Below are 27986 nucleotides of genomic sequence, written 5' to 3' on the forward strand. Positions count from 1 at the left end.
AGATTGGCACAGCACCCCCCGCGACCCTCTGGTGGAGGATAAAGCGGTTAGATAATGACTGACTGACTGACCTCAAATCTGAAGTTGACAATGCATCCTTGTTCATATTTCATCATTTTTATAGCATACTTCGTTAGATATATATAAATATCGCTACAAATATTGAATATCGTCACTTTTTTAAATGAATGCTTTGTGTTGAACATGTTCATTTACCGGTAAATCATTCAACAAAATAATATGTTACTAAACAACAATATTGAGTTAACAGTTAACAAAAATATATGCATTTACAACACATCAACAGTGGTATACACTCTCAACCCAGCACTGGGTTTCTGACCTTTGCTCATACTACAGTATATTCCACACTGCACTGTCTAGAATGCACAGAGGGGGCAGCACGATGGCTCTTCAACCAGGTCCTTGTATGTTTCCTAGGATCAAACTTGGAGGTTGGTGGGCCGTTGATAGTAATCATCATCAAGTTTGATATGTTTGAGATCAGAAGGACAGCCCTCTTGTCTGAGCTTATATTGTTCATAAGGCTAAAGTTCCTCTCACACTCTGCTGTACTGACGGGGAATGTTTTCATACAGTTCATAAGTGGGTTTAGGTCCTTGGGCTCACTACTGGGCTCTTCCAGTAGGTCCTGCGTCCCAGCCAGTGCTTGGTCTGTGCACAAGTTAAATCGCTTGCACAGTAACTTGTTCTTCACGCCTGTACTATGCCATCGGCTCTCTGATTTTCCAGTTCTTGAATTGATGCTTTAATAGAAACTGTCATGACAGCTTTGTGATGCCTCATCAATTAGGACAGCTAATTGGATGAGTGGATGATGCTGTAATGCTACTGACGTAACATGAATGTATTATGTATTGAGCCCATTTTTACACCATTCAGTTCCTGCAGCTCAATGAGGCTCTCATGGTCAGAAAAGGGTCAGTTCTTTTTGGCCAGATGGTAGGCTGTTCGAAACACAGCTGCAGTTTCCTTCATGTAGGACTCAGTCATAGTCTCCACTGCATTCTCAGTGGCAGCTTCTTTCTGTTGCTCTGCCACCTTCACAGCCTGAGTGTGGGCCTTGGAAAACGCATTTTTCCTCCCCTGACAGACTTGTTGTTCTACTTCCCTGGCCAGACACTTGACATTCTCTTGAGAGTGATTCACCTTGCTCCTTGTCAATCCCAATGAAGTTCACACTGCTACAGACCAGACATCCTGTGAAGCATAAACAAACTATGTAACTCCTCCTGTATCCACAGCTGTACATGTGCATGGTCCTTTTCACACACACACAGTCATCTGTGCCTACTGTTTCAGAAGTTACCCAAACTAGCAATCTACCTTAACTTACCCAATTTTTCGTTTTTGGATCCCAACGAGGGGTTCTTGGATTTGAAGTCTTCTGTTTGTTTAGCACTCCACAGGTCTGGCCAGTCATTATTGATGTCTACAGAAAAAACAACAAAAAAATCATGCATCTCCCTGTCTGTCTCACACACACACACACACACACACACACTACTGTGATCACAATAGTCATCAGCAAGACATGGGTCCCCCACTTTACATTAACAATCTGCATAACCAAGTGGAAATATTTTCAGCAAGTAAAGCTAAAGCATACAGGAGATTAGTGGTCTGGGCCTGATTTGTGCCTCTTTCCAAAAAAGTCAGCAATATCTCCCTTCGTTTTCATTGTTATCTGTCCCTATACAAAACAGGACAGCCGGATTAGACCTCAATATTGTATTTGTCCCCATTCTTGTGTTACTTACTTAAAAATCAACTACCAGCCTAGCTACTATAAAATTAAACTAGATCATGTAGGTTAGTTAACTTGGACCAGTACTAAAGGTCAATTATTACCTTCAAAACGAAAGGACACTTAGGTTTGTTTACTCGGGGAGGGAAGGAGACGGAGTTCAATGATCATGTCTAACATTTTATTATTAAAAGCAAACGCAAGGTTGGCACTGTAACAGAAAGAACTAAAAAGGGGGATATAGTCTGAGGCTTACCGGCTAATCACTGTGGCGTACATCGGGACCCTTTCTCTCTCGCTCTAAAGCCACAGGAAGCCCCCAGCTTAACCAGACAAACATCTCCATCCAACAGTGAGAAAATATCGTCTCTTTAACACTCAGTTTAGCTCCTTGGTTTGTTCTCTCTGTCATTTTACTTCCACAGAAGGAGAAAGGTTGTCAGTGCACATCATCACACAATGAAACAGGAATTACTGGTCATCACAGCAGCAGCAGCAGCAGCAGATACCGGGATATCTCTGAGATCTCCAACACATGCAGCACAAAACGACCCATAGTTATGTTGACGTTTCAGGGGTTGGCAAAAAACGATCCATAGTTACGTTTCAGTTGGAAGATAGGATGGATTAACCCCATCCCAACAAAAAAACAGTAAACAAAACCAGTTTTGTGTGACCTGGTGTCAGTTTGTTAGCTTCACTTGAGTCAAGGTATAAATTTCAGGCCGACGAAATGCTGGTAACACTATCACGTTTGTTCTGTGTCTGGGAGTTGACCTCAGGCAGGCTTTTGTGGCATTCCACATGTAAGACACCGTCCACATGTGGACTGTGCATTACAGTTTACTGAAGACAGTCTTGACCGTTCCAGTGACGGTGTACACGTGTACACATCTTCATCATGTGATGCAACAATCCAGTGATTGGGTATCACTAATCCAAAAGGGTTTCTCTGGCAAAAGAGTCGTATCTCTTGATTTTTACTCCTACTCCTACTGTATATTCTTTTTGGTTCCTATCTGCTCTAAAATGTCTGCCAGTAGTCCGACTCCTTATGCAAGTTATAACAATGTGATAACTCTAAATGGCTAACTGTCAAGTATTATACTTACTTTATTCCCACAAGACCAGTGGGGTTGTGTTTCATTTGCATCTTTATGCATGGAGCCTCGCCCATTACACGTGAGGTTTCTGTGGGATTCCAACGCTACGAGGCAGAAACTTGTCCACCCAGATCGCAACAGAAAACAATGTGGTCTGTTTTGGGTAATGAAGACTGTGAATGCACAAAAATCTTCCTCAAGGCAGAAATGACAGATGTATAGGTATAGTATTCTATGCAGTATAGGTCATATAGGTGTGGCAAGTTGGGGCCTTTGACTCGCCTTCTTTGCAGCACAAAACGACCCATAGTTATGTTGACGTTTCAGGGGTTGGAAAAAAACGATCCATAGTTACGTTTCAGTTGGAAGATAGGATGGATTAACCCCATCCCAACAAAAAAACAGTAAACAAAACCAGTTTTGTGTGACCTGGTGTCAGTTTGTTAGCTTCACTTGAGTCAAGGTATAAATTTCAGGCCGACGAAACGCTGGTAACACTATCACGTTTGTTCTGTGTCTGGGAGTTGACCTCAGGCAGGCTTTTGTGGCATTCCACATGTAAGACACCGTCCACATGTGGACTGTGCATTACAGTTTACTGAAGACAGCCTTGACCGTTCCAGTGACGGTGTACACGTGTACACATCTTCATCATGTGATGCAACAATCCAGTGATTGGGTATCACTAATCCAAAAGGGTTTCTCTGGCAAAAGAGTCGTATCTCTTGATTTTTACTCCTACTCCTACTGTATATTCTTTTTGTTTCCTATCTGCTCTAAAATGTCTGCCAGTAGTCCGACTCCTTATGCAAGTTATAACAATGTGATAACTCTAAATGGCTAACTATCAAGTATTATACTTACTTTATTCCCACAAGACCAGTGGGGTTGTGTTTCATTTGCATCTTTATGCATGGAGCCTCGCCCATTACACGTGAGGTTTCTGTGGGATTCCAACGCTACGAGGCAGAAACTTGTCCACCCAGATCGCAACAGAAAACAATGTGGTCTGTTTTGGATAATGAAGACTGTGAATGCACAAAAATCTTCCTCAAGGCAGAAATGACAGATGTATAGGTATAGTATTCTATGCAGTATAGGTCATATAGGTGTGGCAAGTTGGGGCCTTTGACTCGCCTTCTTTGCAGCACAAAACGACCCATAGTTATGTTGACGTTTCAGGGGTTGGAAAAAAACGATCCATAGTTACGTTTCAGTTGGAAGATAGGATGGATTAACCCCATCCCAACAAAAAAACAGTAAACAAAACCAGTTTTGTGTGACCTGGTGTCAGTTTGTTAGCTTCACTTGAGTCAAGGTATAAATTTCAGGCCGTTCACGTTTGTTCTGTGTCTGGGAGTTGACCTCAGTCAGGCTTTTGTGGCATTCCAACCCATCAACACATTAAGGCACCGTCCACATGTGGACTGTGCATTACAGTTTACTGAAGACAGTCTTGACCGTTCCAGTGACGGTGTACACGATTGTGATTTGTTTGTATTTATTTCATGTTTTTGCTGCCGACTGTGATACAAATTGTTAGTTTCTGCATCTTTACTCATTGTGGATGACCTGGCAAGGCTGTCATGGTTACTTTGTTTGTGCTCCAGGAGGTGAGAGTCAGGTTGCAGATATTGTCTGTATCTGGGAGTAAACCTCAGTCAGGCTTTTGTGGAATTCAAACCCATCAACACGTAAAGTCACCATCCATGGGGCAAAAGTAAACAATCCGATCTGTGCAGTACAATTACATGAAAACTGTCTGTTACAATGTCAAAACTGTGTGAAATAATTGCATGGTTATACACCAGTCCTTCAGATGTAACTTTTTAACATTTTAAGTGTGAATAACGCCTTGAATTCTGCCACAAATTCTTTTTTCCCAATGGACAAGTTTCCCTCTCTGAAGAACAGGTAGAACAAGCCAATTAATCAACTGCAAATAATGTACAATATATCATGACTATGTATTGATGCACAATGTATAAGACATTTTAGACCATTAGGGTAATTACAAAGCAACACTTCCCTTTACTGCCCGCCTACCTGCTGAAGTATATCCACCTATAAAATGGGCTGTTACCACTGAGCTGTCAGAAGAGAACAGACTTCTGCCTGCAAGCAACACAGATGAGATTACATTTGAAATATTTGACATTTAGTTCTAAATTTTTATGTCATAAAATTAAATCCTTACCCTCCCAGGGGTCACCAACTAGCAACAATACTTGCACAGCCAACCCTAAACATAACTCTTTCTTGCCTTGGTGATTGATGATCAAGCCCATAGGAACCTGCTTATCTCTAACGACTTTCGGGTGGAATTAAGTGTACTTTCGCAACGACACCAACTTTTTTGGAAAGTTTTTTTTTTCTTCTTTTTTTTTTTTTTAAAATAGAAGATGGCATCAGCGGTAAAGTCGGAGCCGATGCGCGTCCTGGTGACAGGCGCGTCTGGGTTGATCGGCAAAGCCATTGAGCATGTGGTGTTTAAGGAAGGTGGGAAACAAGAGGGAGAGGAATGGTTCTTCATCTCCTCTAAGGATGGAGATCTAACGTAAGTTACTTTACACGGCACATTTTTTTCAGAATCAGAATACTTTTAATATCCCGAAGGAAATTGTTTTGTTACAGTTGCTCCATGTCAGACTCAGTAAGTACTAGAAGACTCACTCATTTCCAGTGGTGGGCTGTCAGGGCCAGCGGGGCCTTCTCTGCTGGCCCTGACAATATCAAAAAAGTATTTATTATTATTATTATTATTGTTATTATATATTTTTTTATTATCTTTTTTTTTAATAATCAAATTAATGTGTGTCTGAATTCAATTACTTTTTCAGTATGTTATGATTATATTTCCAGAAAGAATATGGTTATTATTTGTGAAGCTGAGCTGGATTTTCCATATGTCATTAAACGCATCATAGCTCCGTGGACCTTCTCTAGTAGTATTGCTGGCCTTTCGTTGAAGCTGCCATTTCCTATTTGGTTATTACTTTGACTGACGCGTGTCAGTTTAAAAAAAAAAGGCCCCGACTGAAACCCCACAGTACGCTACTGCTCATTTCACAAATCCGATTTTAAACATGAGATTTTTTGAGTACTTATTGCTCAGGTGTGTTGATATATTTGGTGATTTTCTTTTCATCAGATTGCCTAGGTCAGTGGTTCCCAAACTTTTTCTGTTGGGCCCCCCTTTGGAGGAAGAAATTTCCCTGGGGGCCCCGCAACATTTTTGCTTTAGCGATACAAATAACCTCAATATTGCTTTGTGAGAAAGCAATTTTCAAATAAAAATATGAAATGCGCAATTATAACTATAATAGCGTCATTTTTTAAACAATAAATACATTTGTTAAATACAAAAGGCTGTCCTAGGTGGTGCTGAAAAAAAGGATTTAAGACACTGTATGTTTAAACATAGTACTGGAAAAAGCAGCCGTAATACTCTGACAAACAGACAGTTATCAAAGCTGAGTTTTTTTTTTGGTCTCTCTTCAGAGTGATCTTTAAACAATATATTGAAATATAAACAGGGATGTTGAGCAGACCAGAGCTGTGTTCGAGAAGTATCATCCCACTCATGTCATCCACCTTGCTGCCAAAGTGGGAGGACTCTTCATACACTTGAAGGAAAACCTGCAGTTTTTGGTGAGTTCATGAACCCCCACTGTAAAAGTGAAGTCTTGTATCTATTGTCTTTGAACTGCAATGGCCAGCGAGTGACAATCTGACTTCTTTTACAGAGAGACAACATAAAGATCAATGACAACGTCCTGCATACTGCCCATGAGACGGGTGTTACCAAAGTCGTGTCTTGCCTGTCCAGTTGTATCTTTCCTGACAAAACTACATATCCCATTGATGAGACAATGGTAAGTGCAGTGTGGAGTGTTTTTGATTGAGTCACTGAGTTTTGTTTTTTTAAAGGAACTTTTAAAAAATCATTTACCCACATGCTAAAAAATGAAAAACAAAACAAACTTATTCTAAAAATACGAATACTAATTAAAAGCCGTATTCTCACTCTCCAAGATACACGATGGGCAACCCCATGAATCAAATTACGGATACTCGTATGCCAAAAGGATGATTGATATTCAGAACAGGTAAGCAGCTTTGTAGGTATGTGTGTGTGTGTCAAATGTGTGCATTCATCTGAGACTGAGACTAAGAATAAATGACTGGAGGTTTCGTGCTTAACCAGACAAACCGGATCAGTTCCACAGGTTGTCTTTTGTTGCCTTTATTTAACCTATATAACCTTCATTTACCTTAATTTAACTTCCTTAAAGCTCCCGCTGACTGAATGTCTGTCTTCATTATCTCTCTCCCCCTCTCTTCTCTGTGGTGACAGGGCATACTTTCAGCAGCATAAGCGTTGTTACACATCCGTCATCCCAACTAATGTGTTTGGTCCCCATGACGACTTCAGTGCAGAAAACGGCCACGTGCTGTCGGCAGTCATTGGCAAGACCTACAAAGCCAAACGTGTGTAACTCACAACCACAAATCCATCTTCTGTAACAGTGACTACAACCAAAGATAAGAAAACACACAATAACTGTAGAGGGTTGTTTTTCTTCTTTGTCTCTCACAGAAGACGGAACCCATGTGAAGGTGTGTGGCACTGGAAATCCACGAAGACAGTTCACCTACTCTCTGGTAAAGTCTCAGTGTGCTGCTGTCTGATAGTTCACAGTATATGATTGATAAAAAAATAAAATAAAATAAAAACATTCAGTGCTTAACAGATTTATTAGACCACCACCCACAGTTGGCACAGCTGTCCTAAATTAAAAGCATTGGTAATTATCAAAATCATTTTTCTGCAATAGTCTTTTGCAGAAATTAATTTATTGAATTCATCTAATTAAATCTTAATTCTTGATCAATAATTACTTGCATCCCTGAACAGAAATATTAGTTTTAGTGGTTGTGTCAAGACTGGCTCAGGTGCCTTGAGCCAAAACAACCCACAAGAAGATGAATGCCAGCAAATAATATTTATTGTTATACACTAAATATGGGGCCACACAGTGGTGTAGTGGTTAGCACTCTCGCCTTGCAGCGGTTGGAACAAGGGCCTTTCTGCATGGAGTTTGCATGTTCTCCCAGTGTGTGCGTTCTCTCCGGGTTCTCCGGCTTCCTTCCACAGTCCAAAAACATGCAATGTGGGGATTAGGTCAATTGGACACTCTGAATTGACCATAGGAGTGAGTGTGAGAGTGAATGGTTGTTTGTCTCTAGCTGTATGTGGCCCTGCGATGGACTGGTGTACCCCGCCTATCACCCGATGTAGCTGAGATTGGCACAGCACCTGACTGACTGACTGACATAACCTATAACCTACACGACCACATACCGAGCATAATGTGCATAATGCCTACACGCCTACACAACCGCGCCCACTCCAGTGAGCCGGCTCAAATGTGGGTGTAAAAAGATGACTTTAGATTGGCATTTCCTCAGATTTCCTAAGGGTTAAACAAGTTTTCGAAAGATTTCTAAAATATTTACGTTTTCTCGCTTCTATGACAGGTTCTAATGAATTTGTTAAGCACTGTGTACTGCTATTTAAATATCGTACAACAGTATGAACACATGTCAGCATGTTGACTAACAAACTAATACCCATTGCTGTGTTTATTCTCAGGACTTGGGCCGCATACTTGTCTGGGTCCTGAGAGAGTATGACGATGTGGAGCCTCTCATCACCTCCAGTGAGTACACTTCTCACTCGCAATAAAATGTGAGAAAGTTGACACACTGTTTAATTCATTATTAGCATTTGTCTAAGTTCATTTATTTAAATTTCAGTTGGGCCGGAGAAGGAAGTTTCCATCACAGAGGCAGTGGAAATGATCGCAAAGGCTTTGGACTTCAAGGGTGAAATAGTCGTATCCTTTTCCCAGTAATCCAGACACCAACACCTGCCCCCACAGGCTGGTTTTATTATGACAGGTGTACTCGTAAACAAGTGGCTTTCTCAGTGAAAAACAATTTCTTGATATTGCATTATTATTGAGTGTTTTATTTTGAGGTAAAAACAATGATTATTAACCTGTTAAGCTAAAAACAAAACAAAAAAACCTCCTCATAATGCGGTTTACCCTTGACACTTCACACTAGTATGACACCACTATGTCCGATGGTCAGATGAGGAAGACAGCGAGCATTGACAAGCTAAGACGCTACCTTCCTAACTTCACCTTCACACCGCTTGATGAAGGTCAGAGTTCATAGTACAAGTTAATGAATGTGGATGAATATTGGCCTGTGTTTTAAAGTAACTGTTTCCTTTTATTCTATCTGTCCTTCCAGCCATCAAGTTGACCTGTGACTGGCTTGTGGCCAATTACGACATTGCGAGAAAATGATGTGATGAAGCACTGAGCTGAAAACACTGTTTTTCTTCTTCGGTGTTTTGGAGTTAACATCTGCAATACGATGACCAATAATTACTTATACTGTTGATGCTAATTTATTCTTCCTATTTGCTGATTGACATTTCTTTCTCTAAATGTATTAAATTATTTTATGGTGCAGGGAGGGGCAATATGAACTTTTTAAATCATAATACCTTCTTCTTCTTTTTTTACGGTGATTATGTTTCGAACCTAAGTTACATGTTAAACTATTAAACCAGAAGGCACTGTACTTGTTGTACTGCGCACTAGTCTCTCCATACCTGCAATACTGCGCAGAGGTCTGGGGACACACTTACAAAACCACTACTTATCCCCTGTTTATACTCCAAAAAAGAGCCTTGAGAATCCTACATTATGCCAGTTACAGAGAACATACAAATCAACTATTTGTTAAATCAAAAATACTTTAATTCTATGACTTAATAAAATACCGCACAGTACAGATGATTTATAGGGCTGCCAACAAAAACCTCCCTCACAATCTACAGACATTATTCCTGAACAGAGGGGAGGGACACAATCTAAGAGGGAACATGAGGTTTAGGCAGAGAAGGGTAAGAACTACATTAAAATCCTTTACTGTATCGGTCACGGGGGTCAGACAGTGGAACAATATGGATGAGGAGATGAAAAAATCAACAAAACTGAGTGTATTTAAAAAGAAGTATGTAGAGATGACTATTAATCGATACAGAATGACACAGAAGGAAAGTATGACAAAGGTCAGGGACAGAAATCTGTAGACACTGTGGGAAATGGCAGGGGAAGCGAATGTAACCAAACAAAAAAAAAGAAATGTACCCAAACAACAGCTGACACTGAGACAAATGTCAACACATGAGTAGTATTTAGCTGCCACGGTGAAGCAAATCACTAAGGAGAAAAAAATAAATAAAAATGAAAAAAATATATATGATGCGTTGACCTCTATTGATTGGATTATTTTGTGACTTTTGGGAAGTTGAATATGCCAGGCAACAAGTCGAGAATGTCACGCGCGACGGAACAGCATGGACACATGTTCAGACACACATGGAGTCTGAGTTGACTGTCTAGAGCTAGACTATATCTCTGAGTGTTACTGGATGCTGAAACATGTTTTCTTTGTCAAAATGTCATAAAAAAAAAAAAAAAAAAAGGAAATGTATGATGATTGGTTAAGCTTTGCTTCTCCTACTTTTCCCTTTCGGTTATGTATATTGTGTGAACTGCACTGTTATGTGATGAGTGATCTAAATGTCATGACCGAAATACACAAATAATAAATAAATGTTTAGGTATTTATTGTGTAAGTGGTAGACACAATTCATTCACTTCCACCAATACTGTTGTCCCATTTTACAACAAATGAGAGAAATAACGTTGTGTTTCGATGTGATTTCATGCAGCAGACACGACAGTCCTGTTGTAGGGTTCAGTCATCAGCATTTTATTGATTAACAGCGCCACCCTGTGGCTCCCACGTGTATCCGCATCACGATAAATTGTTTACATAATTATCAATTTCATCATGGCGGGTGTATGCGAGTCTTTAGTTTACATTAACTAAAGGGGATACACATTATACTAATATTGACGGCCTTTAATGCACTTCAAATTGGTCTACTCCCTAAACCTGCCTGTGTTTTTTTTGAACTGCAGGAGGAAACCGGAGAACCTGGAGAACATGCAAACTAACGTTATTAGTTTGCATTGTTATTAATACAACATAAAATTCTTCGTCTTTTTTTAAGTCCACACTCCACACCAGATGGGGGCGGTAATGCGCCAAATCGTTGTTAGCAACCGCCATAAAGAAGAAGAAGACCCACAATACATTGCGCTTGGTAAACTTCGGAAATGGGGGTTGTGCTGCGAGGTGGATAAACAACCTTTCAGACACGAGGATGAGACTGTTGACGCTGTTAAAACGAATCCATAAACCACCCGTTTACACCTGCTCTCAGCTTTGTCTGCGCTCACATGCTAGCACATGCTAGCAGCGGCCCGTTAGCTTCCGGAGGTCAGGTCAGGCTCCAGCCGGGAGTTGGGGCAGAGTCTCTTAAATGGTCTTGCACCTTCTTACTTATGTGTGTTAATGTGCCCACACGTTCACTTAGATCACAGAACAGTAGCTGTCTGGTTATTCCAATTGTGAAAAAGAAAAGAGTTGGTGAACGAGCTTTCTCTTATCGGGCTCCTATACTGTGGAGCAGTATTCCTCTTGTGGTCAGGCAGGCCAGTCCCCTAATGTCCCCTATTAATTAGTAGTTTTTAACTGTCCACTTCCTGTTTTTAAATTGTTATGCTGCTTTAGGATCACACCGGTTTTTATTGTGTATATTTTCTGTAGCACTGACTGTAAACATTTTGTTTTTACTGTCATTATCTTAATTTTGTTGTTGTGTACATTTCATGGTGTATGTTTTTATTTTGTAATGTAAAGCATTTTGATGAAAAGTGCTATACAAATAAATGAATTATAATTATACACACACACGTGTTGCATATGTCTTTCGACTGCATGCAGGAACCTTGCTGCAGGTGTGGGAACAAAATGTGATTGTGCAAATTTTGAAATATTTAATGGGCATTTAATTTGCATCTTCAGCCATAGTCCAACTCGCCTTCTCACTCTACTGGTATTTGTAGCTGCTCAATTGACATCAGAGGGAAATCAATCATTAAGTAAATAATAATGTGGACAACTGGAATTCAAACCTCAAGCAAGCTTTCATAAATGGCTAATTACTTCACTCAACGGAGTTTTTGGTGGCTGTGTGTGTCTGTTCTTCTGCACTTGCCAACATAACCAACAGAGGGCGCCAGAGGCTCGTTGCGTGAATGGGGTGATGTCTTGATGTCTGCCACCTTTGACTGCCATATTTGCATTTGTGGTACCTGGGCAGGAAAGTTAAGCTTATCAACCATGGAAAAAAGTTAGTCTTGAGTAACTCAGTTAAATTTACAAAGGCTTGCTTTGTGCTTATTTCTTTCTCCACTTGCTCTGTGTTTTCCTGCATTTTCTTTTCAAGGCCTTTCATAGTGTTTCTCTGAGGGCGTTTTCTGTCTCCTCATGTTTGCCTTAGTTGTGATCCGTTTCATCAACTGACTGCACTCACAGCTGGTGACATGGCAATGGCCTCCATAAACGGAACAAGGGTTAATGGAAAACTTGCGATGTTCTGGTCAAAGAACACACAGGAATGATCAGAAAGAGCCAAGCCAGAAGGAATGTCTTTTTTGTGATAACTGATCCAGAGTGGGGGCCACACGGTTGGTTAGTGGTTAGTACTTTAGTGCTTTAGTTCGCTGTAAACCAGCTTCGCCCCGAGCCTTTCCAAGCCGATCTAGAGTCGGTCGCGGCACACCACCGGTGGAGGAAATTTCATGTCAAACTTATGTGTGACACTTGTATGATGAAGTCGGCATCAATTCATGAAAACAAATGTTGAAAAGTGGAAATATGGAGAATAAAGGTTTCTGCCCAACAGTAATCTCCAATACTTATTGACCTAAATTGATTTGTTAAAAGACTATACTTCTTTTTTTTAAAAAAAACAAAACTAAACTAAACTAAAAACTTTTCGTAGACTAAAACCATCACATATAGAAATGACTAAAACGTGACTAAAACTATCACATATAGAAATGACTAAAACAACACTGGGTGTGACCCCACCTGTTGCCCTATGTCAGTGGAGATTGACACAGGGCGTTTGGAACAGCACCCTCCCCCATGGAATGTGCAATATCTCAGTGAGGGTAATCTGCAATGATTGACAATATTGAACAATGTTCAAAGTCAGTATTGTGTTGGGAGATTGTGTGGTGAGGTGTGACATATGAATGCCTTGATCTTTGTATGCACTTGCCATTGTGAGATGTGTCAATATCAAAGTCAATATTGTGTTGGGAGATTGTGTGGAATCTGAGAGTTGATTTCTGCAACATTCAACACTTAAGTTGTAGGTTTCATGTAGTTTGTATAAGATTGTTTTCTATAATAACAGATTATCTTGTATCATCTGACGTTACAACAATTCAGGGCTTATCTTAATTGTCATATAAGAAAATGTCTTCAACATCACAAGGAAACAATTACGGACTTGAACTTTAGAAACTTAGGCCACATCTACATGGAAATGACAAAAAACAAGAACGATCTTTTTCTTTGCCAGTTTCAAAAATATCAGAGAGATCATTGTGACATGAGAGGAGACAACAAGGCGACAATAACGGGCCGTAAAAACAATATAGACATTAAATATCCCCCAACAACATGAATGAGAGAGCAGCAGGTAAACTTTGGGAAATCTGTCATCATTTCTAGTACAACTCAATCATTCACACAGTGAGCAAACACCATGGACATCCGTGGAGAGAAAAAACTCCCTTTTAACAGGATGAAATCTCTGACAGAACCAGACTCAAAGATGTGCAGCCATCTGCCTCGACTGGGGGTCAAAAAAGGGGGAGAAAAGCAGTTTGTGTGGTCATAAGCCACAAATGCTTTTAGTGAAATTGGGACAGCACTCAGTACTTCACTTCATCTGACTTTTTATTTTATTATTGAGTTTGAATGAGGGACTAGGGAAGTAAGAGATATACAGGCTCCTTTTGATTGATTTTGGAGCACTTTGAGCTATAACAAAAAAAATATACAGTGTGTTACAAATTAAATGAATTATTATTGTTATTATAATAATAACATATCCTTTGAGTAAGTGCTTTTGTCCATTTTACCAGAATAACTTTCAATATCTGGCATTTATTTACAATTTACTGTATGTTGAAATTGTAAATAAATGCCAGATATTGAAGGTTGAAATTAAGAAAAACAGCAAACACTGTAGTTGTACATGAACACCAGATTTTGCGTTAAATTTGAAAGTTCATTTAGAAAACATAATCACTGTAAAAAAAAGGAGGTATTATGATTCAAAATGGTCATCTTGCCCCTCCCTGCACCTTTAAGATGTCAATCAGTAAATCAGAAGAATACATTTGCATCAACAGCATAAGTAATTATTAACTCTTGTATGTTTGCTCATATGCAGATGTTCACTTCAAAACATAGAGGAAGAAAAACACCAGCAAGAACATGCAGTGTTTTCAGCTCAGTGCTTCATCACATCATTTTCTCGCAATGTCGTAATTGGCCACAAACCAGTCACAGGTCATCTTGATGGCTGGAAGGACAGATAAAATAAAAGGAAACAGTTACTTTAAAACACAGGCCAATATTGACCCACATTCATTAACTTGTACGATGAACTCTGACCTTCATCAAGCGGTGTGAAGGTGAAGTCAGGAAGGTAGCGTCTCAGTTTGTCATTGCTTGCTGTCTTCTTCATCTGACCATCGGACATAGTGGTGTCATACTAGTGTGAAGTGTCAAGGGTAAACCGCATTATTCTTTTTAAACTTAACGGGTTCATAAACATGGTTTTTAAGATTGCTCAAAATAGAACACCTTCTGAACAGTTCATGCATTATCAAGGAATCCTGAAACCAGCCTGTGGGAGCAGGTGTTGGTGTCTGGATTACTGGAAAATGTTTGAAGGATACGACTATTTCACCCTTGAAGTCCAAAGCCTTTGCGATCATGTCCACGGCCTCTTTGAGGGAAACTTCCTTCTCTGACCCAACTGGAAATAAATAATAATAACAACAACAACAACAACAGGTGAGTTTTTAGTTTGGACTTGATTGGATTGTTGTGGAGATTTTGATTATCAAGTGAGATGACCAAGGATGGAACCTCTGGATTCAGTGATGAGTTAAGTTGAAAGGTTTTATTGAAGGCAGCTCAGATCCGAGGAGAACCGAGACAATGCCGATCATGAACAAGGAGACGTTAAGAGTTGGGCATCTTCTGTCCAGTGAATCTCAGAGTTAAGGTCTATCTAAGGTTTTGGAGAAAAGGGGGAGAGGGGAGAGACTTCAGGTCAAGATGTCTGGCACCTAAGCCTTCCTCTGCTGATACCTAGAGTCGAATACAGGGAGGACTGTGTAGTTGTGTTATCGGTCCTCTGCCCCAGTTGTGTTATGTACAACAAAGATATAATGAGGAACACTCTGTAGACAAATGATGTGATGCCACGGTTACACAGAGGCCTTTGTGAGTTGCCAGTTTCAGTTGGTTTCTACTGAGTTGTGTTTGTCTCTTACAGTGAGGAGCAGTATTTTGTAACTGATGTGATGTGTGACGGGGGAGCCAGTGGAGCTGCTGTAGCACAGGTGTGATGTGATGGATGGAGGGGGTTCGTGAGATGATACGGGCGGCAGAGTTCTGAACCAGTGGTGAGTTCATGGAGGGGTTTTTGAGGGAGAGCAGACAGAAGTGAGTCGCAATAATCCAAACGGGAAGTGACAAGGCTCTGGATCAGGATGGCAGTGGTGTGAGGAGTGAGAGAGGGCCGGAGACAGTTGATATTATGGAAGATGACTATAATGTGTAATACACGTAATGTACATTCAGAGTGAGAAGTGTACGCACCAGAAGTGATAAGAGGATCCACCTCGTCATACTCTCTCAGGACCCAGACAAGTATACGGCCTAAGTCCTGAGAATAAACATAACAATGGGAAGACTTTGTTAGTCAACATGCTGGAATACGTTCATACTGTTGTAAGATATTTAAATAGCAACATATATATATATATATATTGTTTGTATTAATTGTATACTGTGAACTATCTGACAGTAGCACACTGAGACTGTACCAGAGAGTAGGTGAACTGTCTTCGTGGATTTCCAGTGCCACACACCTTCACATGGGTTCCGTCTTCTGTGAGAGACAAAGAAGAAAAACAACCCTCTACAGTTATTGTGTGGTTTTTTTATCTGTGGTTGTAGTCACTGTTACAGAAGATGGATTTGTGGTTGTGAGTTACACACGTTTGGCTTTGTGTGTCTTGCACATGAGTGCTGAGAGCACGTGGCCATTTTCTGGACTGAAGTTGTCATAGGGACCAAACACATTGGTTGGGATGACTGATGTGTAACAACGCTTATACTGCTGAAAGTATGCCCTGTCACCACAGAGAAGAGAGAGAAGATTTCAGATGCTTGTAGTTGTTCATTTCTGTCTTTTGCCAAAACAGAAATGACACACAAATGCATTTGTCATATCCATGAAAAAAAGTAGTTCATGGGTACCATGCTCATTGTATACATTCAGTTAAGTTCAACAGAGCAGTGGAAGCACAGGTTAAATAAAAGCAACAAAAGACAACTGAACCGGTTTATCTGGTCAAGCACTAATCCTCCAGTCATTTATCCTTAGTCTCAGTGTCAGATGAATGCACACATTAGACACACACACCTGGTGCTTACCTGTTCTGAATATCAATCATCCTTTTGGCATACGAATATCCGTAATTTGATTCATGAGGTGGCCCATTGTGTATCTTGGAGAGTGAGAATAAGGCAATCTTTTTTTTACATTTTCTTATCATTTACACACAGCACTGAGATACGTCACTGAAACATTCTAAAAACTCAGTAACTCAAAAACACTCCACACGTGTAGCTGCACTTACCATTGTCTCATCAATGGGATATGTAGTTTTGTCAGGAAAGATACAACTGGACAGGCAAGACACGACTTTGTTAACACCCGTCTCATGGGCAGTATGCAGGACGTTGTCATTGATCTTTATGTTTTCTCTCTGTAAAAGAAGTCAGATTGTCACTCGCTGGCCATTACAGTTCAAAGACAATAGATACAAGACTTCACTTTTACAGTGGGGGTTCATGAACTCACCAAAAACTGCAGGTTCTGTTTCAAGTGCATGAAGAGTCCTCCCACTTTGGCAGCAAGGTGGATGACATGAGTGGGATGATACTTCTCGAACACAGCTCTGGTCTGCTCAACATCCCTGTTTATATTTGAATACATTGACAGACAGGCAGACAGACTTTATGCAATTGTTTGTTTAAAGATCACAAGAAACTCAGCTTTGATAACTGTCTGTTTGAATTCCTGTTTGTCCAAGCAGGAGCGTGAAGTAAACAGTATAAAGGAAATATGTAAAATAATGATGATGATGATATTATTATTAATAATGATGATAATAATAATAATAATAATAATAATAATAACAATAACAACAATAATAATAATAATGATAATAATAATAACAATAAAAATAGACCTATACTATGTAAAAATATAATACATCTGTATTTTGAAGACTGTGCTCACTACTTTTTTTTTTCCTTTTTGGCACACATTGGCCCTCATTTAGCAAACTTGCAAAAAACTGTACACATGCGGCCTATGTGGCTGAAAATGCTTGTAATTTGAATTCCAAGCCCCCATATATTCATATTTTCGAGACCACGAAGAGAAGCTTCAGAAGCTGAAAAGTATCGTCGGAATTTCAAACAAAAAAGTGTCCTTCAGCCTGAAAAGTGGGATCAAGGGAAGTCAGGATGTTGTGACTGTGGGTGGAGTATTGTTGTTGTTGTTGTTGTTGTTGTTGTTGTTGTTTTTTCTCCTCGTCTTTCTCCCTCTCTGGCTGGGCGTGGCAGCTCTGGCTCACCTGCACAGCTGCTCTCAGTGTGGTTAATTGGATGTGTCACTGCTGCTGTGTCAGATCGTCAGTTCACCCAGAGAAATCCCATGTTGCGGTAATTGTGATTCCGGTTTATCCTATCGACCTTTTCATGTTGTTACTTTGGGTTTAGTTTTGCCGGTTGATTACCGACATACAAATCGCTGTCTGTTTGTAATAACACTAAAAGTACGACGGAGTATTGTGGCCACATTGACAAAAAAACATTTGTTCTTAAAGACAGACCTCGAGAATAAAGTCTTAATTAACGAAATTAAAGAATTAATTAAAGAAATTAAAATCTTAATTAACGAGAATAAAGTCGTAAATTTACGATATTAAGGTCGTCATATTCTAACATGTTGTTTTAGAAAATGCATCTTTTCCACCGATGGATAAAGAACCAGGCGGACTTGGAGGAAATCGCTGCTTTTCCATTCAGAGGGGTTTTGTGGTTTCTAAAGTAACAATCCGACTGATGATTAAGACTTCGGATCCAGGAGGAGTTCAGGTCCAGCAAGCACAGCAGCAGCTGACTCATCCACCGATAACCCTGCAGTGGACCACTTCCAGCTAAAAAGAGGTTAGAATATTACTAATTTATTCTCATAAATGTACGACTTTAATCTCGTAAATTTACGATTTTATAAAAAAAATAACTGATCGGCCCATCGGGAAAACTCTCGGTGCTCCCGATTGGCCAGTCCATCTCTGCCTGTAGCCAGTCGACAAATAAAATAAAATATTAAAATAATATTATTATTATTATTAATAATAATAATAATAATAATAATAATAATAATAATACAATAATAAAGTAGACAATCTGGAAATATATACAATATACAAATAGTTAGAAATTAAGTGAGGATGAGTTTGTTTAGTTTGTTTTGTTTTATAGATTACCATTTACTTGAAGCTCTTACTTCTAGCTCTTATTTGTACCCAAATGTTTAAATGCACTTATTGTAAGTCGATAAAAGCGTCTGCTAAATGACATGTAATGTAATGTAATGTAATGTAGGAGTCCGATCATCAGAGGGAGGAGTTGTACAGTTTAATAGCCACATTCAGGAATGACTTCCTGTGGTGCAAAGAGCAGCAATTATAGATTCATAGAGCACATCTCAGTGCTGTATCTGCTCAGGCTTAACAATAATAATATTTTTAAGAAAAACATCTTTAAAACACTGCGTTTAATAAACGTATTGCTTTGTCTGGGAAGTTAGTCCAAACTGAGACTATACAGTACCTTGTCTTAAAGCCTGTATCTGCCGCGGCAGGAGCTGTCACTCAAACCCATGAAGTGAGGACAGTGAGGACCACTGAGGTGCCAGCGTGCCAGTGTTTATGCCGCAGAGTGCCACCCGTTGTGGCAAAATCCACAAGTTTGGAACCTCTGAACATGCGATAACATTTATCCAAACAGTCACAACCTGCGCTCCGAGTCCGCCGCTATTTCAAACTTGCGTGCACCGTCTGGTCTGAGCTGATATTTTCCACACTGATAAATGCGCATCTTTGCGTGAAAATTAGCGTGCGCGTGTACACACATTTGATAAATAAGGGCCTCTGTAAGCATAAACTCCATCTATGAATTCTCAAGAGACAAAAGAGCAAAAAACACACACCCGGTAAGGACAAAATGTGAAAAATCAACTTACAACTCTGGCAACTTACGTTAGATCTCCGTCCATTGAGGAGATGAAGAACCATTCTTCTCCCTCACGTTTCCCACCTTCCTTAAACACCACATGCTCAATGGCTTTGCCAATCAACCCAGATCCACCTGTCACCAGCACACGCATCGGCTCTGTCTGCTCCCCTGATGCCATCTTCTATTTCTTAGCTGTCTTTTCCAGGGGACTGATTAAAGACAAAATAGATAAATAGACAATACTGGTGGAAAAAACTAGTGAGCAGATGAGGAAGAAAGAAAAAAGATTCATAGACCTATGAAGGAGATCATATTATGCAAAGCCTTAAAATAGTGGAGGCTGTCTTTTTCTCTTTTATATTCAATTCAGATGTCCTGACGTATGGTACAACCCAGATCAGGAGTCACCGACAATGGCTGTATGTTTTGACTGTTTACCTTGTCAAAAAGGCCATTGTTCTCATTAAAAGAGCATTTGTTTTGTCAACTCCATTTGAGTGTGACCTCATGTGAATGACCTAGACTGCGAAAGACTATGGTAAATGTAGTATTCGCTACCTCGTAATACTCGTATGTGCCGTTTTCTTCACTTTATAACAACAACATTGCATAGCGTGTAAAGCTCTTCCGGTTTGATGTATTCACAAGTGTCAACATTTGGTATTACCCTTATAACGGAACACAACAGTAAAGACATAATAGAACTTTGAAATACAGATGCAACAAAATCTGACAGACATGGTGATCAGGGCCGGACTGGGACCAAAAAATTGCATTTTTCAAAATAGATAATCAATATGTTTTTTTTTATTTTTATTGATTTATCTAGTCATGATTAGTAATCGCTGCAACCCCACTGGTGATTAAACATCCATTTCGGCAAAGCAATGTTTCACTAATATTAGTCTACATGACTGTAAGCGGTAACACCTGCAAACATCTGGCAAGCTAAAAATAACACTGTAAATTGGACACCAAGTCTACTCATAGCATTATTTCTCTTGTTTATTTGAATCCACCTGAATATCTACATGCACATGGGCCAGTCCGACAGTCCCCTGCACTTCTGCACTTGATGATGATGATGACGCCGGCGGTCCTGCACCCACAGCTGAGGTAGAACTCGTTGTAACGGCCTGAGTTTTGCTGCGCCCCCTTGCGCTTTTGATCCATACTCACGTCACTCCAATTCCGCCGCGTTTCGTGTCTCAAATCGATAAAAAGCACTTTTACCCAGCTGAAAAATAAGAGCGCTAAGTGTACTAAAATGTAGGATATTTTCGTGTACTTGAAGCCACACTAATCATTATACTTCAAGTGTAGAAAAGCTCAACTTGAAGTGTATTTAGTGTACTTTTATGCGCTAAAGTGGAACAACTTAAAGTATATTTTGTATACTTTAAGCATATGGCTTTATATGTACTAATATATGCGTAATTAGTAAAATAAAAGTGTACTATGTTTAGATTATAAGTAAATTAAAAAATATTTGTTCGTGTCTTAAAAATATATAAGCTTTATACTTTGAATATATTCTTACTGTGCTAATAATATGCTTAATTATACTTTTGGCTCATTCCAATTACTAAAAAAGGATGCTTTGCAGTTAATAGTCAATATACTTTATTATTTCTTTGCTATATTACTTTCTACCTTGCATATACTTGCAAATGTATACTAAAGGCTGAAAGACATGTGGGACTATACTTCTAGGTGAAAAAATATATTTTAATGTATTTGTACCATATCTTAATTAGAACAGTACATTGTAAACACAAAAAACTTGTACTATCTCTTCAAAGTTATCCAACACATGTATGAACATTTACATTATGGCTTTTAAACATTTTCAAATATTGGTACTTTAGTACACCTTGTAGAAATAGGCTATTTACATATTACAGAACAGCTGCAATAATTGCTATCTGTGTACTTTACACCAACACAAAGTTTCATAAATGGGTTTAAGTGCCTTTTTTTATAGTAATACTATTGAACACTTTCTAAAAGAATGTCCTGAAGTACTAGCATGAATAACTTCACTTCATAATTAGACTAAAATGTAACTTAAAATACACTCAAACATAATATTACAGGGTTGATATTAAAATGTGTACTTTTGAAATGTGCTTTCAGTGTATGTTACAATGGCAATTTTGAGCATACAATTTAAAATATATCAAAAATCAAAAAGTACACTTTAGAAAGTACACATAACTTTCACTTAAAGTACATTTTAAGATAATATATTTCTATCAAGTGTAATATAGTATAATAATAATAATAATATTATTGTTAAGTATGTTAAAAGTGTTAGCAGCCGGAGTACCCGGAGAGAACCCACGCACACACGGGGAGAACATGCAAACTCCATGCAGAAAGGCCCTTGTTCCAACCGGGGCTCGAACCCGGGTCTTCTCGCTGCAAGGCGAGAGTGCTAACCACTACACCACCGTGTGGCCCCGCGTGACACTAGTATACTTTTTATATATTTACAAAGAGTAAGAGAGTTTGTGTAAGTACATTTTCAACATACTATCAGAAATATAAATATACTTGAAATACAATAAAGTACTTTTTTTCACTTGGGTAATAAATAAACTTTTTTGATAAAATTATGACTTCCCCAGGCCGGCCCAAAAATGTGCGTCGGCCCCATGGGCATTGACCGGTATGTCCGATGGCCAGTCCATGCCCCATTCTTCCTGAGTAGTGTGCACACTTTTATCCCAAATAACTATTAATAATAATTAATTTCTTAAATTACTTATCCAAATGATTAAAAATAAATTTTCTCTCACCAGACAAGGATCCCAGCGGTGAAGATTAGGGATTTTCTTCAAATGAGTTGTTGAAACATTGTTTATTTCTTTGCAACGAGAGAGTCAAGATTTATACAGAAATCCAAGATGGCCTCAAGCACATGTGAGTGTTTTTACTCTCTGTCACAGCTGTTAGTGAGGGTTGTTAAACGATCAAGTAATCTATCATAACAGGGTTTTTATTGTCCCTTTTAAAATCTTTTAACCTTTTTTAAATATTGATGGGGAGCTGTTCAAAGTGCATGTTAGAAATGTTGTTTCTAAATTAAGGGTGGAGCTTGGTTTCTTTTACAGTAACAAGTCATGTTTTTCCCATCAGAACTAGGAAGCTTATGATATCAACTTCCTTCTTCTACTTGATTATGGCGATATTGTTCATATGTGTGCCTCGAACAGCTGCCTACAGTCCTCGACTCCAGTCTACCATTGTGCTCTGAGGTTTAGCACCTGTCTGATGGACAAAATAAAAAAGACATAAAAAAAGACCACACAAGGCAATAAAAGACATCTAAAAAAAAAAAAGGTTAAATTACATAAAACATGGGTAAAAGTAGCAGCTGTGGAATTAAGCACAATAAAAACAAAAACAGTGAATGAAAAGATGAAAAGAGATGAGTTTACGAAGAGATTTATAAACAGACAGGGAAGAGGCCTGTCTCACGTGCACATGCAGGTCATTCCTCTGTAAACGCACAGGTCTCCTCTGAGCTTGCACTTACTTTTTGGTACAGTCGGTGTAGTGGCGAACGTACACTTACATCCAAAATCACCGAAAGTCGTTAGCCGTAGGCAGGTTCTGTTGTTTCGTATTTTGAGATAGGAGAGGAAACTTCGCTATAGTTAAAAGGTTTATTGCTGCAAGCAACAAACGGGCAACGAGCAAAATACAAAACACAGCTGTGGGTTCCGCTAAGTGAAATTACTTGCTGCTGTACTTCTCTAAAATGACATGTAATATAATTTCAGAAGAGCACCTGATAAGGAGAATTAAGGTTTATTGTAGTCTACGGGTATGTGTTATTGTAAGGTAAGTGTGATTGGTTCAATAGATGGACCAATAGATGGACATGAGCCATGGTTAAGACTTAGCAGTCCCTTGTTGGTGGCCAGCCTGTTGGCACGATGTCAACACGAGTAAGCTGCACCCAGATTGATCCCTCCTTGCCAGCGGCTGCACTGTAGGACTTCCTTATGAACTGTTATTTGGTATGGTGTTGTTGTGAGCGGGCAAAAAAAAATCCAATTTCCTCCTTTAGATGAGATATAAGATGAGGATAATAAGATTTCCCCTGAGTATAAAAGAAAAGTACTCACACAAAGTAGTCCAGGTCGCCCTGCTATCGTCTCCAATGTCAATGTTGGTTTGGTCAACGTAGGGGGCATTTGGTAGGGGGGAGGATCACCATGGTCAGCTTCTTTCATCATTGCAGTATAATGACCATGTTGGTCAGTGTGCGGATGCAGGGAATGCAACAACAACCTACCAAGGGACCAGTACAGCTATGAACACAGCCAGGGAGACCATAATGGACATAATCAGCCCCTTCCATTTGCCAAACATGGAGGTCATGCCCAAGTCTCCTGCCATTTGGTCAGCTCGAGTCCTGCCAGGGCTGGTCACAGGGCTGTCGGGGGCAGTGTTAATTGGAATAAACGTACAGTAAGGGCCATGCGGTTCTGGACAGTCATTAAGGAAGGAAGTAGCGGATAGTTGTTCAGATTGGCCTTATACTGCGTCTCATGTCAGGTTGATCAGTCTTTGTACATTATACTTACAGGTTGAAAGGAGGAGGTCAACAGGGTCTCAGTTGTGGAGTCAGGTCGTAGGTCGTGCAGCCCAGACAACGTTTCCCAGAGAATCGGTGGAATCCCTATAACAAGAGTTAGTAGCATAGCGGACAGGGCACATTGTTGTTTCCCCAGAGGCCTAAGCGGCTCTCTGGGTTAAAGCGTTGATACATTGCAGTTATTACAATGCACTAAAGATGATAGACTTGAAAAAAGTGTCAGATGTTATTCAATGATACTTTACATTTTGGAAAAAACTTCGGACAAATTGTTTGCTACCTCTCTCAAGGATTGATATTGCGCATGATATTGCGATAGCTGCATAACTTACGCAGCTACCCCTCTGCTAACGCTAATGCAGCCTGTGATGTCAGACACAGCATCCATAGGCAGAGCCGGATTAAATAAATGGACTATACTAGGCAGACTATATTTTTTGGGCCCCCCTCCATCGATGTTATTTATGAATTGAAATCTGAAACTTACCAAAGTTACTAATAAAAGTTAATTCACATTTTACATAGCGTAGTCTTTGGTTACGACTTGGTTTTTTGTATGCCAAAATAAGTCATGTGTCGTATATTAAACAGTCTATTTTTTGATTTTATTACCGTATTTATACGTTACTACAAGGCTCTATTAAATGCTATTAAATTATCCTTATCTTATCCATTGCAAGTGTCATTGTCAAGGCAGTAGTACCAGTAAATCACCAATAGGTGTCAGAATTGCTATGTAAACAGAGCAAATAAGATAAATGTTGTAAGCTATTGCATTTTGCAGAAAATCTTAATTAAATGTGTTGATTAAATTGAATAGTGAATAGTAAGTAGTCAAATATACAAAGACCAATACAATTTGCAGTAAGAGAAACTGTGCTGTCGTGGTAAAGAGGTTTATTTTCATGGACAAGCATCACCTCTCTTCCATTTTCTGGCTTTCAACACCCAGCAGCTCAGCTCCTGGTCTGGACTGTTCAGCAGTTGTCTCCACTGGTCTGGATGTTTCTCTGGATGGTGTACTGTGCAGTGTTGTTTTTGGAAGCCATTCTAGATTTAGTCTTAGTTTTAGTCTTTTGGACTAAAACGCTTATTAGTTTTAGACTACATAAGTTTGACATGAAATTTCCTCCGCCGGTGGTGCGCCGCGACCGACTCTCGATCGGCTTGGAAGGGCTCGGGGCGAAGGTGGTTTACAGCGAACCCCCGGCCGGACCTCGCCGTAGACATGTGCACTCGCTACGGCTTCTCCCGCCCACCTGCCCCCAGCGCGACTGTCGATCGGAGTAGACTGTCCTCAGAACGCCCTGACAGCGTCGCGTCATCAGGACGAGGGGCGTAAATCGTCTTGAAACGCGGACCAAGTCATTTTTAGGTTTTGATTGTCCCTCTGTCTGGGCTCCCTGCCAATCGGGCCATAGGCACGTGCCTAGTTTGCCCTTGCGTTAATCCGGCTCTGATGACAAACGACCATGCACACTCACATCTATGGTCAATTGTGTCAAATTTACCATATCCCCAAATCTGCCTGTTTTTTTAACTGCGGGAGGAAACCGGAGAACATGCAAACTAACGTTTTGATCCACACTGCCACACCAGATGGTCCGGCTCTGATGACAAACGACCATGCACACTCACATCTATGGTCAATTGTGTCAAATTTACCATATCCCCAAATCTGCCTGTTTTTTTAACTGCGGGAGGAAACCGGAGAACATGCAAACTAACGTTTTGATCCACACACCACACCAGATGGTGGGGGTAATGCGCCATATCGTTGTTTGCAATCGCCATAAAGAAGAAGAAGAAGAAGGCCCACAATACATTGCGCTTCCATCATGGCGTCTGTCGAAATTTTGTGACAACAACATCCGCCAACAAGACCTCGCCGCAACTTAAGGAAAGGGGGGCTGTGCTGCGAGGTGGATCAACAACCTTTCAGACACGAGGATGAGACTGTTGACGCTGTTAAAACGAATCCATAAACCCGTTTACACCTGCTCTCAGCCTTGTCTGAGCTCACATGCTAGCAGCGGCCCGTTAGCTTCCGGAGGTCAGGCTTTAATCTCAGGCTCCAGCCGGGAGTTGGTGCAGAGTATCGTCTCACAGGTGGAGGTGAGGACGGCCTTCATCTCAGAGGAGGAGGAGGCGGCTCTCCTACGAGAGCTGGAGCCGGGCCTGAAGAAGAAACGCTATGAATACGACCACTGGGACGATGTAAGTCATGGCGGATCTGTCTGTACACCTTTATGGCAAGTCTTTAATAAAGTTATTCACACATTCGAATTTACGCTTTCAAAAACGTTTAAGTGTAACGTTGTTGAGACACATATTTTGAATCTTAATAGTGAGGTAGACCGCAAGCTACAACCTTATTCTTCCAGCTGAAGAAACGTGTTGTCATCGGTGACGTGAGCGCAGGGACCATCTACAAAGTGTAACACCCGAAAATAAGTTTATAGTTCATAAGAATACAGCAGTGTATTGCCATTAAACCTACCCCACACCTCACATGTTTTCTTTGGATTATGCTTCACCACTCATTTAGAAAGAAAGATACTTTCAATTAATTAGTCACTACTCACACCATCACAATCACTCGTATACACACCCACAAATGCTGTCACTCACTCAAATCAAACGCATTCACTCACATTCGCACTCACTGAGTCACTTGAATACTGTATACCAGACAGTAATTTATATTCCAAATACTTATGTCTGTATGAAACAGGAAGAAGGACATGTCACATGTAACATCATGATTTCGTCTTGAAATACAGTTACAGATTTAAATGACAAATGCATTTAAAGTAGCAGTGATGCCAACTTTGTTTGCTTTTCAATTACTTCTCAACATGTAGGCCATCCATGGTTACAGAGAGACTGAGCGTGTAAGGTGGACAGCAATGTGCGAGGAGGTCTTGAATCGTGTCCGATCTGTAGCGTTTCCTGAGGGAAGTCCACTCCTCGGACCTGTCCATGTTCTAGATCTGGACGAGAAGGGCTACATCAAGCCTCACATCGACAGTATTAAGGTAGTTCATTTTTCTTTCTGTCTCTGCTAAACGTCTTATGATAAAAGATTATCATGTCAATTACAAATGATAAAAATGGATGGTATTCTTTGGGGAAAAATGTGTCAGGTTAATGCTGTGGTCTTAACTCTGTCATGTTGTCTGTCCGTCTTCTAATTTTTATTTTTAGTTTTGTGGCAACACTATTGCTGGGTTGAGTCTTCTGTCGGATAGTGTCATGCGTTTGGTGAAGGAGGATGCTAACAATGAATGGCTGGACCTTATGCTGCCTCGACGCTCCCTATATATAATGAGGTATCCACTGCAGTTAATAAATAGAATATCTTGATGTTGCATTGTGTGAACTAATTTGACAATGTTTTGAACCTAGCGGACATGTGTTTATATTTAAAAGTTACGCACTACAGTTTTAATCATAGTCTTTTCTCTCACAGGGACCAGGTCAGATACAACTTCACTCATGAAATCCTGAAAGACGAGGACTCTGTTTTCAATGGACAGAGAGTGCCTCGGCACCGTCGCATCTCGGTGATCTGTCGAAATCTTCCAGGCTAATGCCCTCACTATTGCAATAAGGATAATGTAACTTGAATTTAAAGGACTGTGTCAGGGATCTTCATTGTTGAAGAAATCCCAGAAAGACATGTTGGGAAGGGAGTTGTCGTGGGCTGTCCTGAGCACTGTGAGCTCATAAAAAATGAGACTGAGGAGGCCGAAGACGACTTTGTGTATTGATTTCAGTAAATTCTAATAGTCATGTGTATGACTGGTTTTATTAAATTAAAAATTCTAATTTATTCTCCTATTCCATCTCTTTATTACTATGCTTGAGCATT

The 27986-nt window shown here is 39.9% G+C and overlaps 3 protein-coding genes across 4 annotated transcripts; 2 read left to right on the forward strand and 1 right to left on the reverse strand.

Annotated features, from left to right (window-relative positions):
• The first annotated feature begins 4981 nt into the window (after window positions 1–4981).
• Window positions 4982–10213, forward strand: LOC122784854 (GDP-L-fucose synthase-like). The gene is made up of 10 exons (XM_044050245.1): window positions 4982–5428; window positions 6408–6522; window positions 6618–6746; window positions 6907–6980; window positions 7229–7362; window positions 7472–7536; window positions 8528–8594; window positions 8692–8771; window positions 9004–9103; window positions 9196–10213. Exons 1-10 carry the CDS (start codon window positions 5274–5276, stop codon window positions 9249–9251), a joined length of 975 nt encoding a protein of 324 aa, XP_043906180.1. The 5' UTR covers window positions 4982–5273; the 3' UTR covers window positions 9252–10213.
• A 4047-nt stretch (window positions 10214–14260) lies between these two features.
• LOC122785846 (GDP-L-fucose synthase-like) lies at window positions 14261–24544 on the reverse strand. 2 transcript variants are annotated; one of them, XM_044051831.1, is made up of 11 exons: window positions 23045–24544; window positions 19527–19712; window positions 17054–17168; window positions 16830–16958; window positions 16624–16697; window positions 16186–16319; window positions 16011–16075; window positions 15784–15850; window positions 14853–14932; window positions 14566–14665; window positions 14261–14473 (listed from the first exon to the last, which is right to left on the reverse strand). In XM_044051831.1, exons 2-11 carry the CDS (start codon window positions 19679–19681, stop codon window positions 14418–14420), a joined length of 975 nt encoding a protein of 324 aa, XP_043907766.1. In that variant the 5' UTR covers window positions 19682–19712; window positions 23045–24544; the 3' UTR covers window positions 14261–14417. The 2 variants fall into 2 exon arrangements, with proteins under 2 accessions (XP_043907766.1, XP_043907767.1); XM_044051832.1 differs by lacking the exon at window positions 23045–24544 and having other exon boundaries at window positions 19527–19780.
• Window positions 24545–25722: 1178 nt separating this feature from the next.
• On the forward strand, window positions 25723–27955 carry alkbh7 (alkB homolog 7). The gene is made up of 4 exons (XM_044051833.1): window positions 25723–26329; window positions 26977–27150; window positions 27320–27444; window positions 27585–27955. The coding sequence occupies exons 1-4, from the start codon at window positions 26063–26065 to the stop codon at window positions 27703–27705; spliced, it is 687 nt and encodes a 228-aa protein (XP_043907768.1). The 5' UTR covers window positions 25723–26062; the 3' UTR covers window positions 27706–27955.
• Window positions 27956–27986: the final 31 nt, after the last annotated feature.

The sequence above is a fragment of the Solea senegalensis genome, linkage group LG19 (assembly GCF_019176455.1).
Source record: "Solea senegalensis isolate Sse05_10M linkage group LG19, IFAPA_SoseM_1, whole genome shotgun sequence".
Lineage (NCBI taxonomy): Eukaryota > Metazoa > Chordata > Actinopteri > Pleuronectiformes > Soleidae > Solea > Solea senegalensis.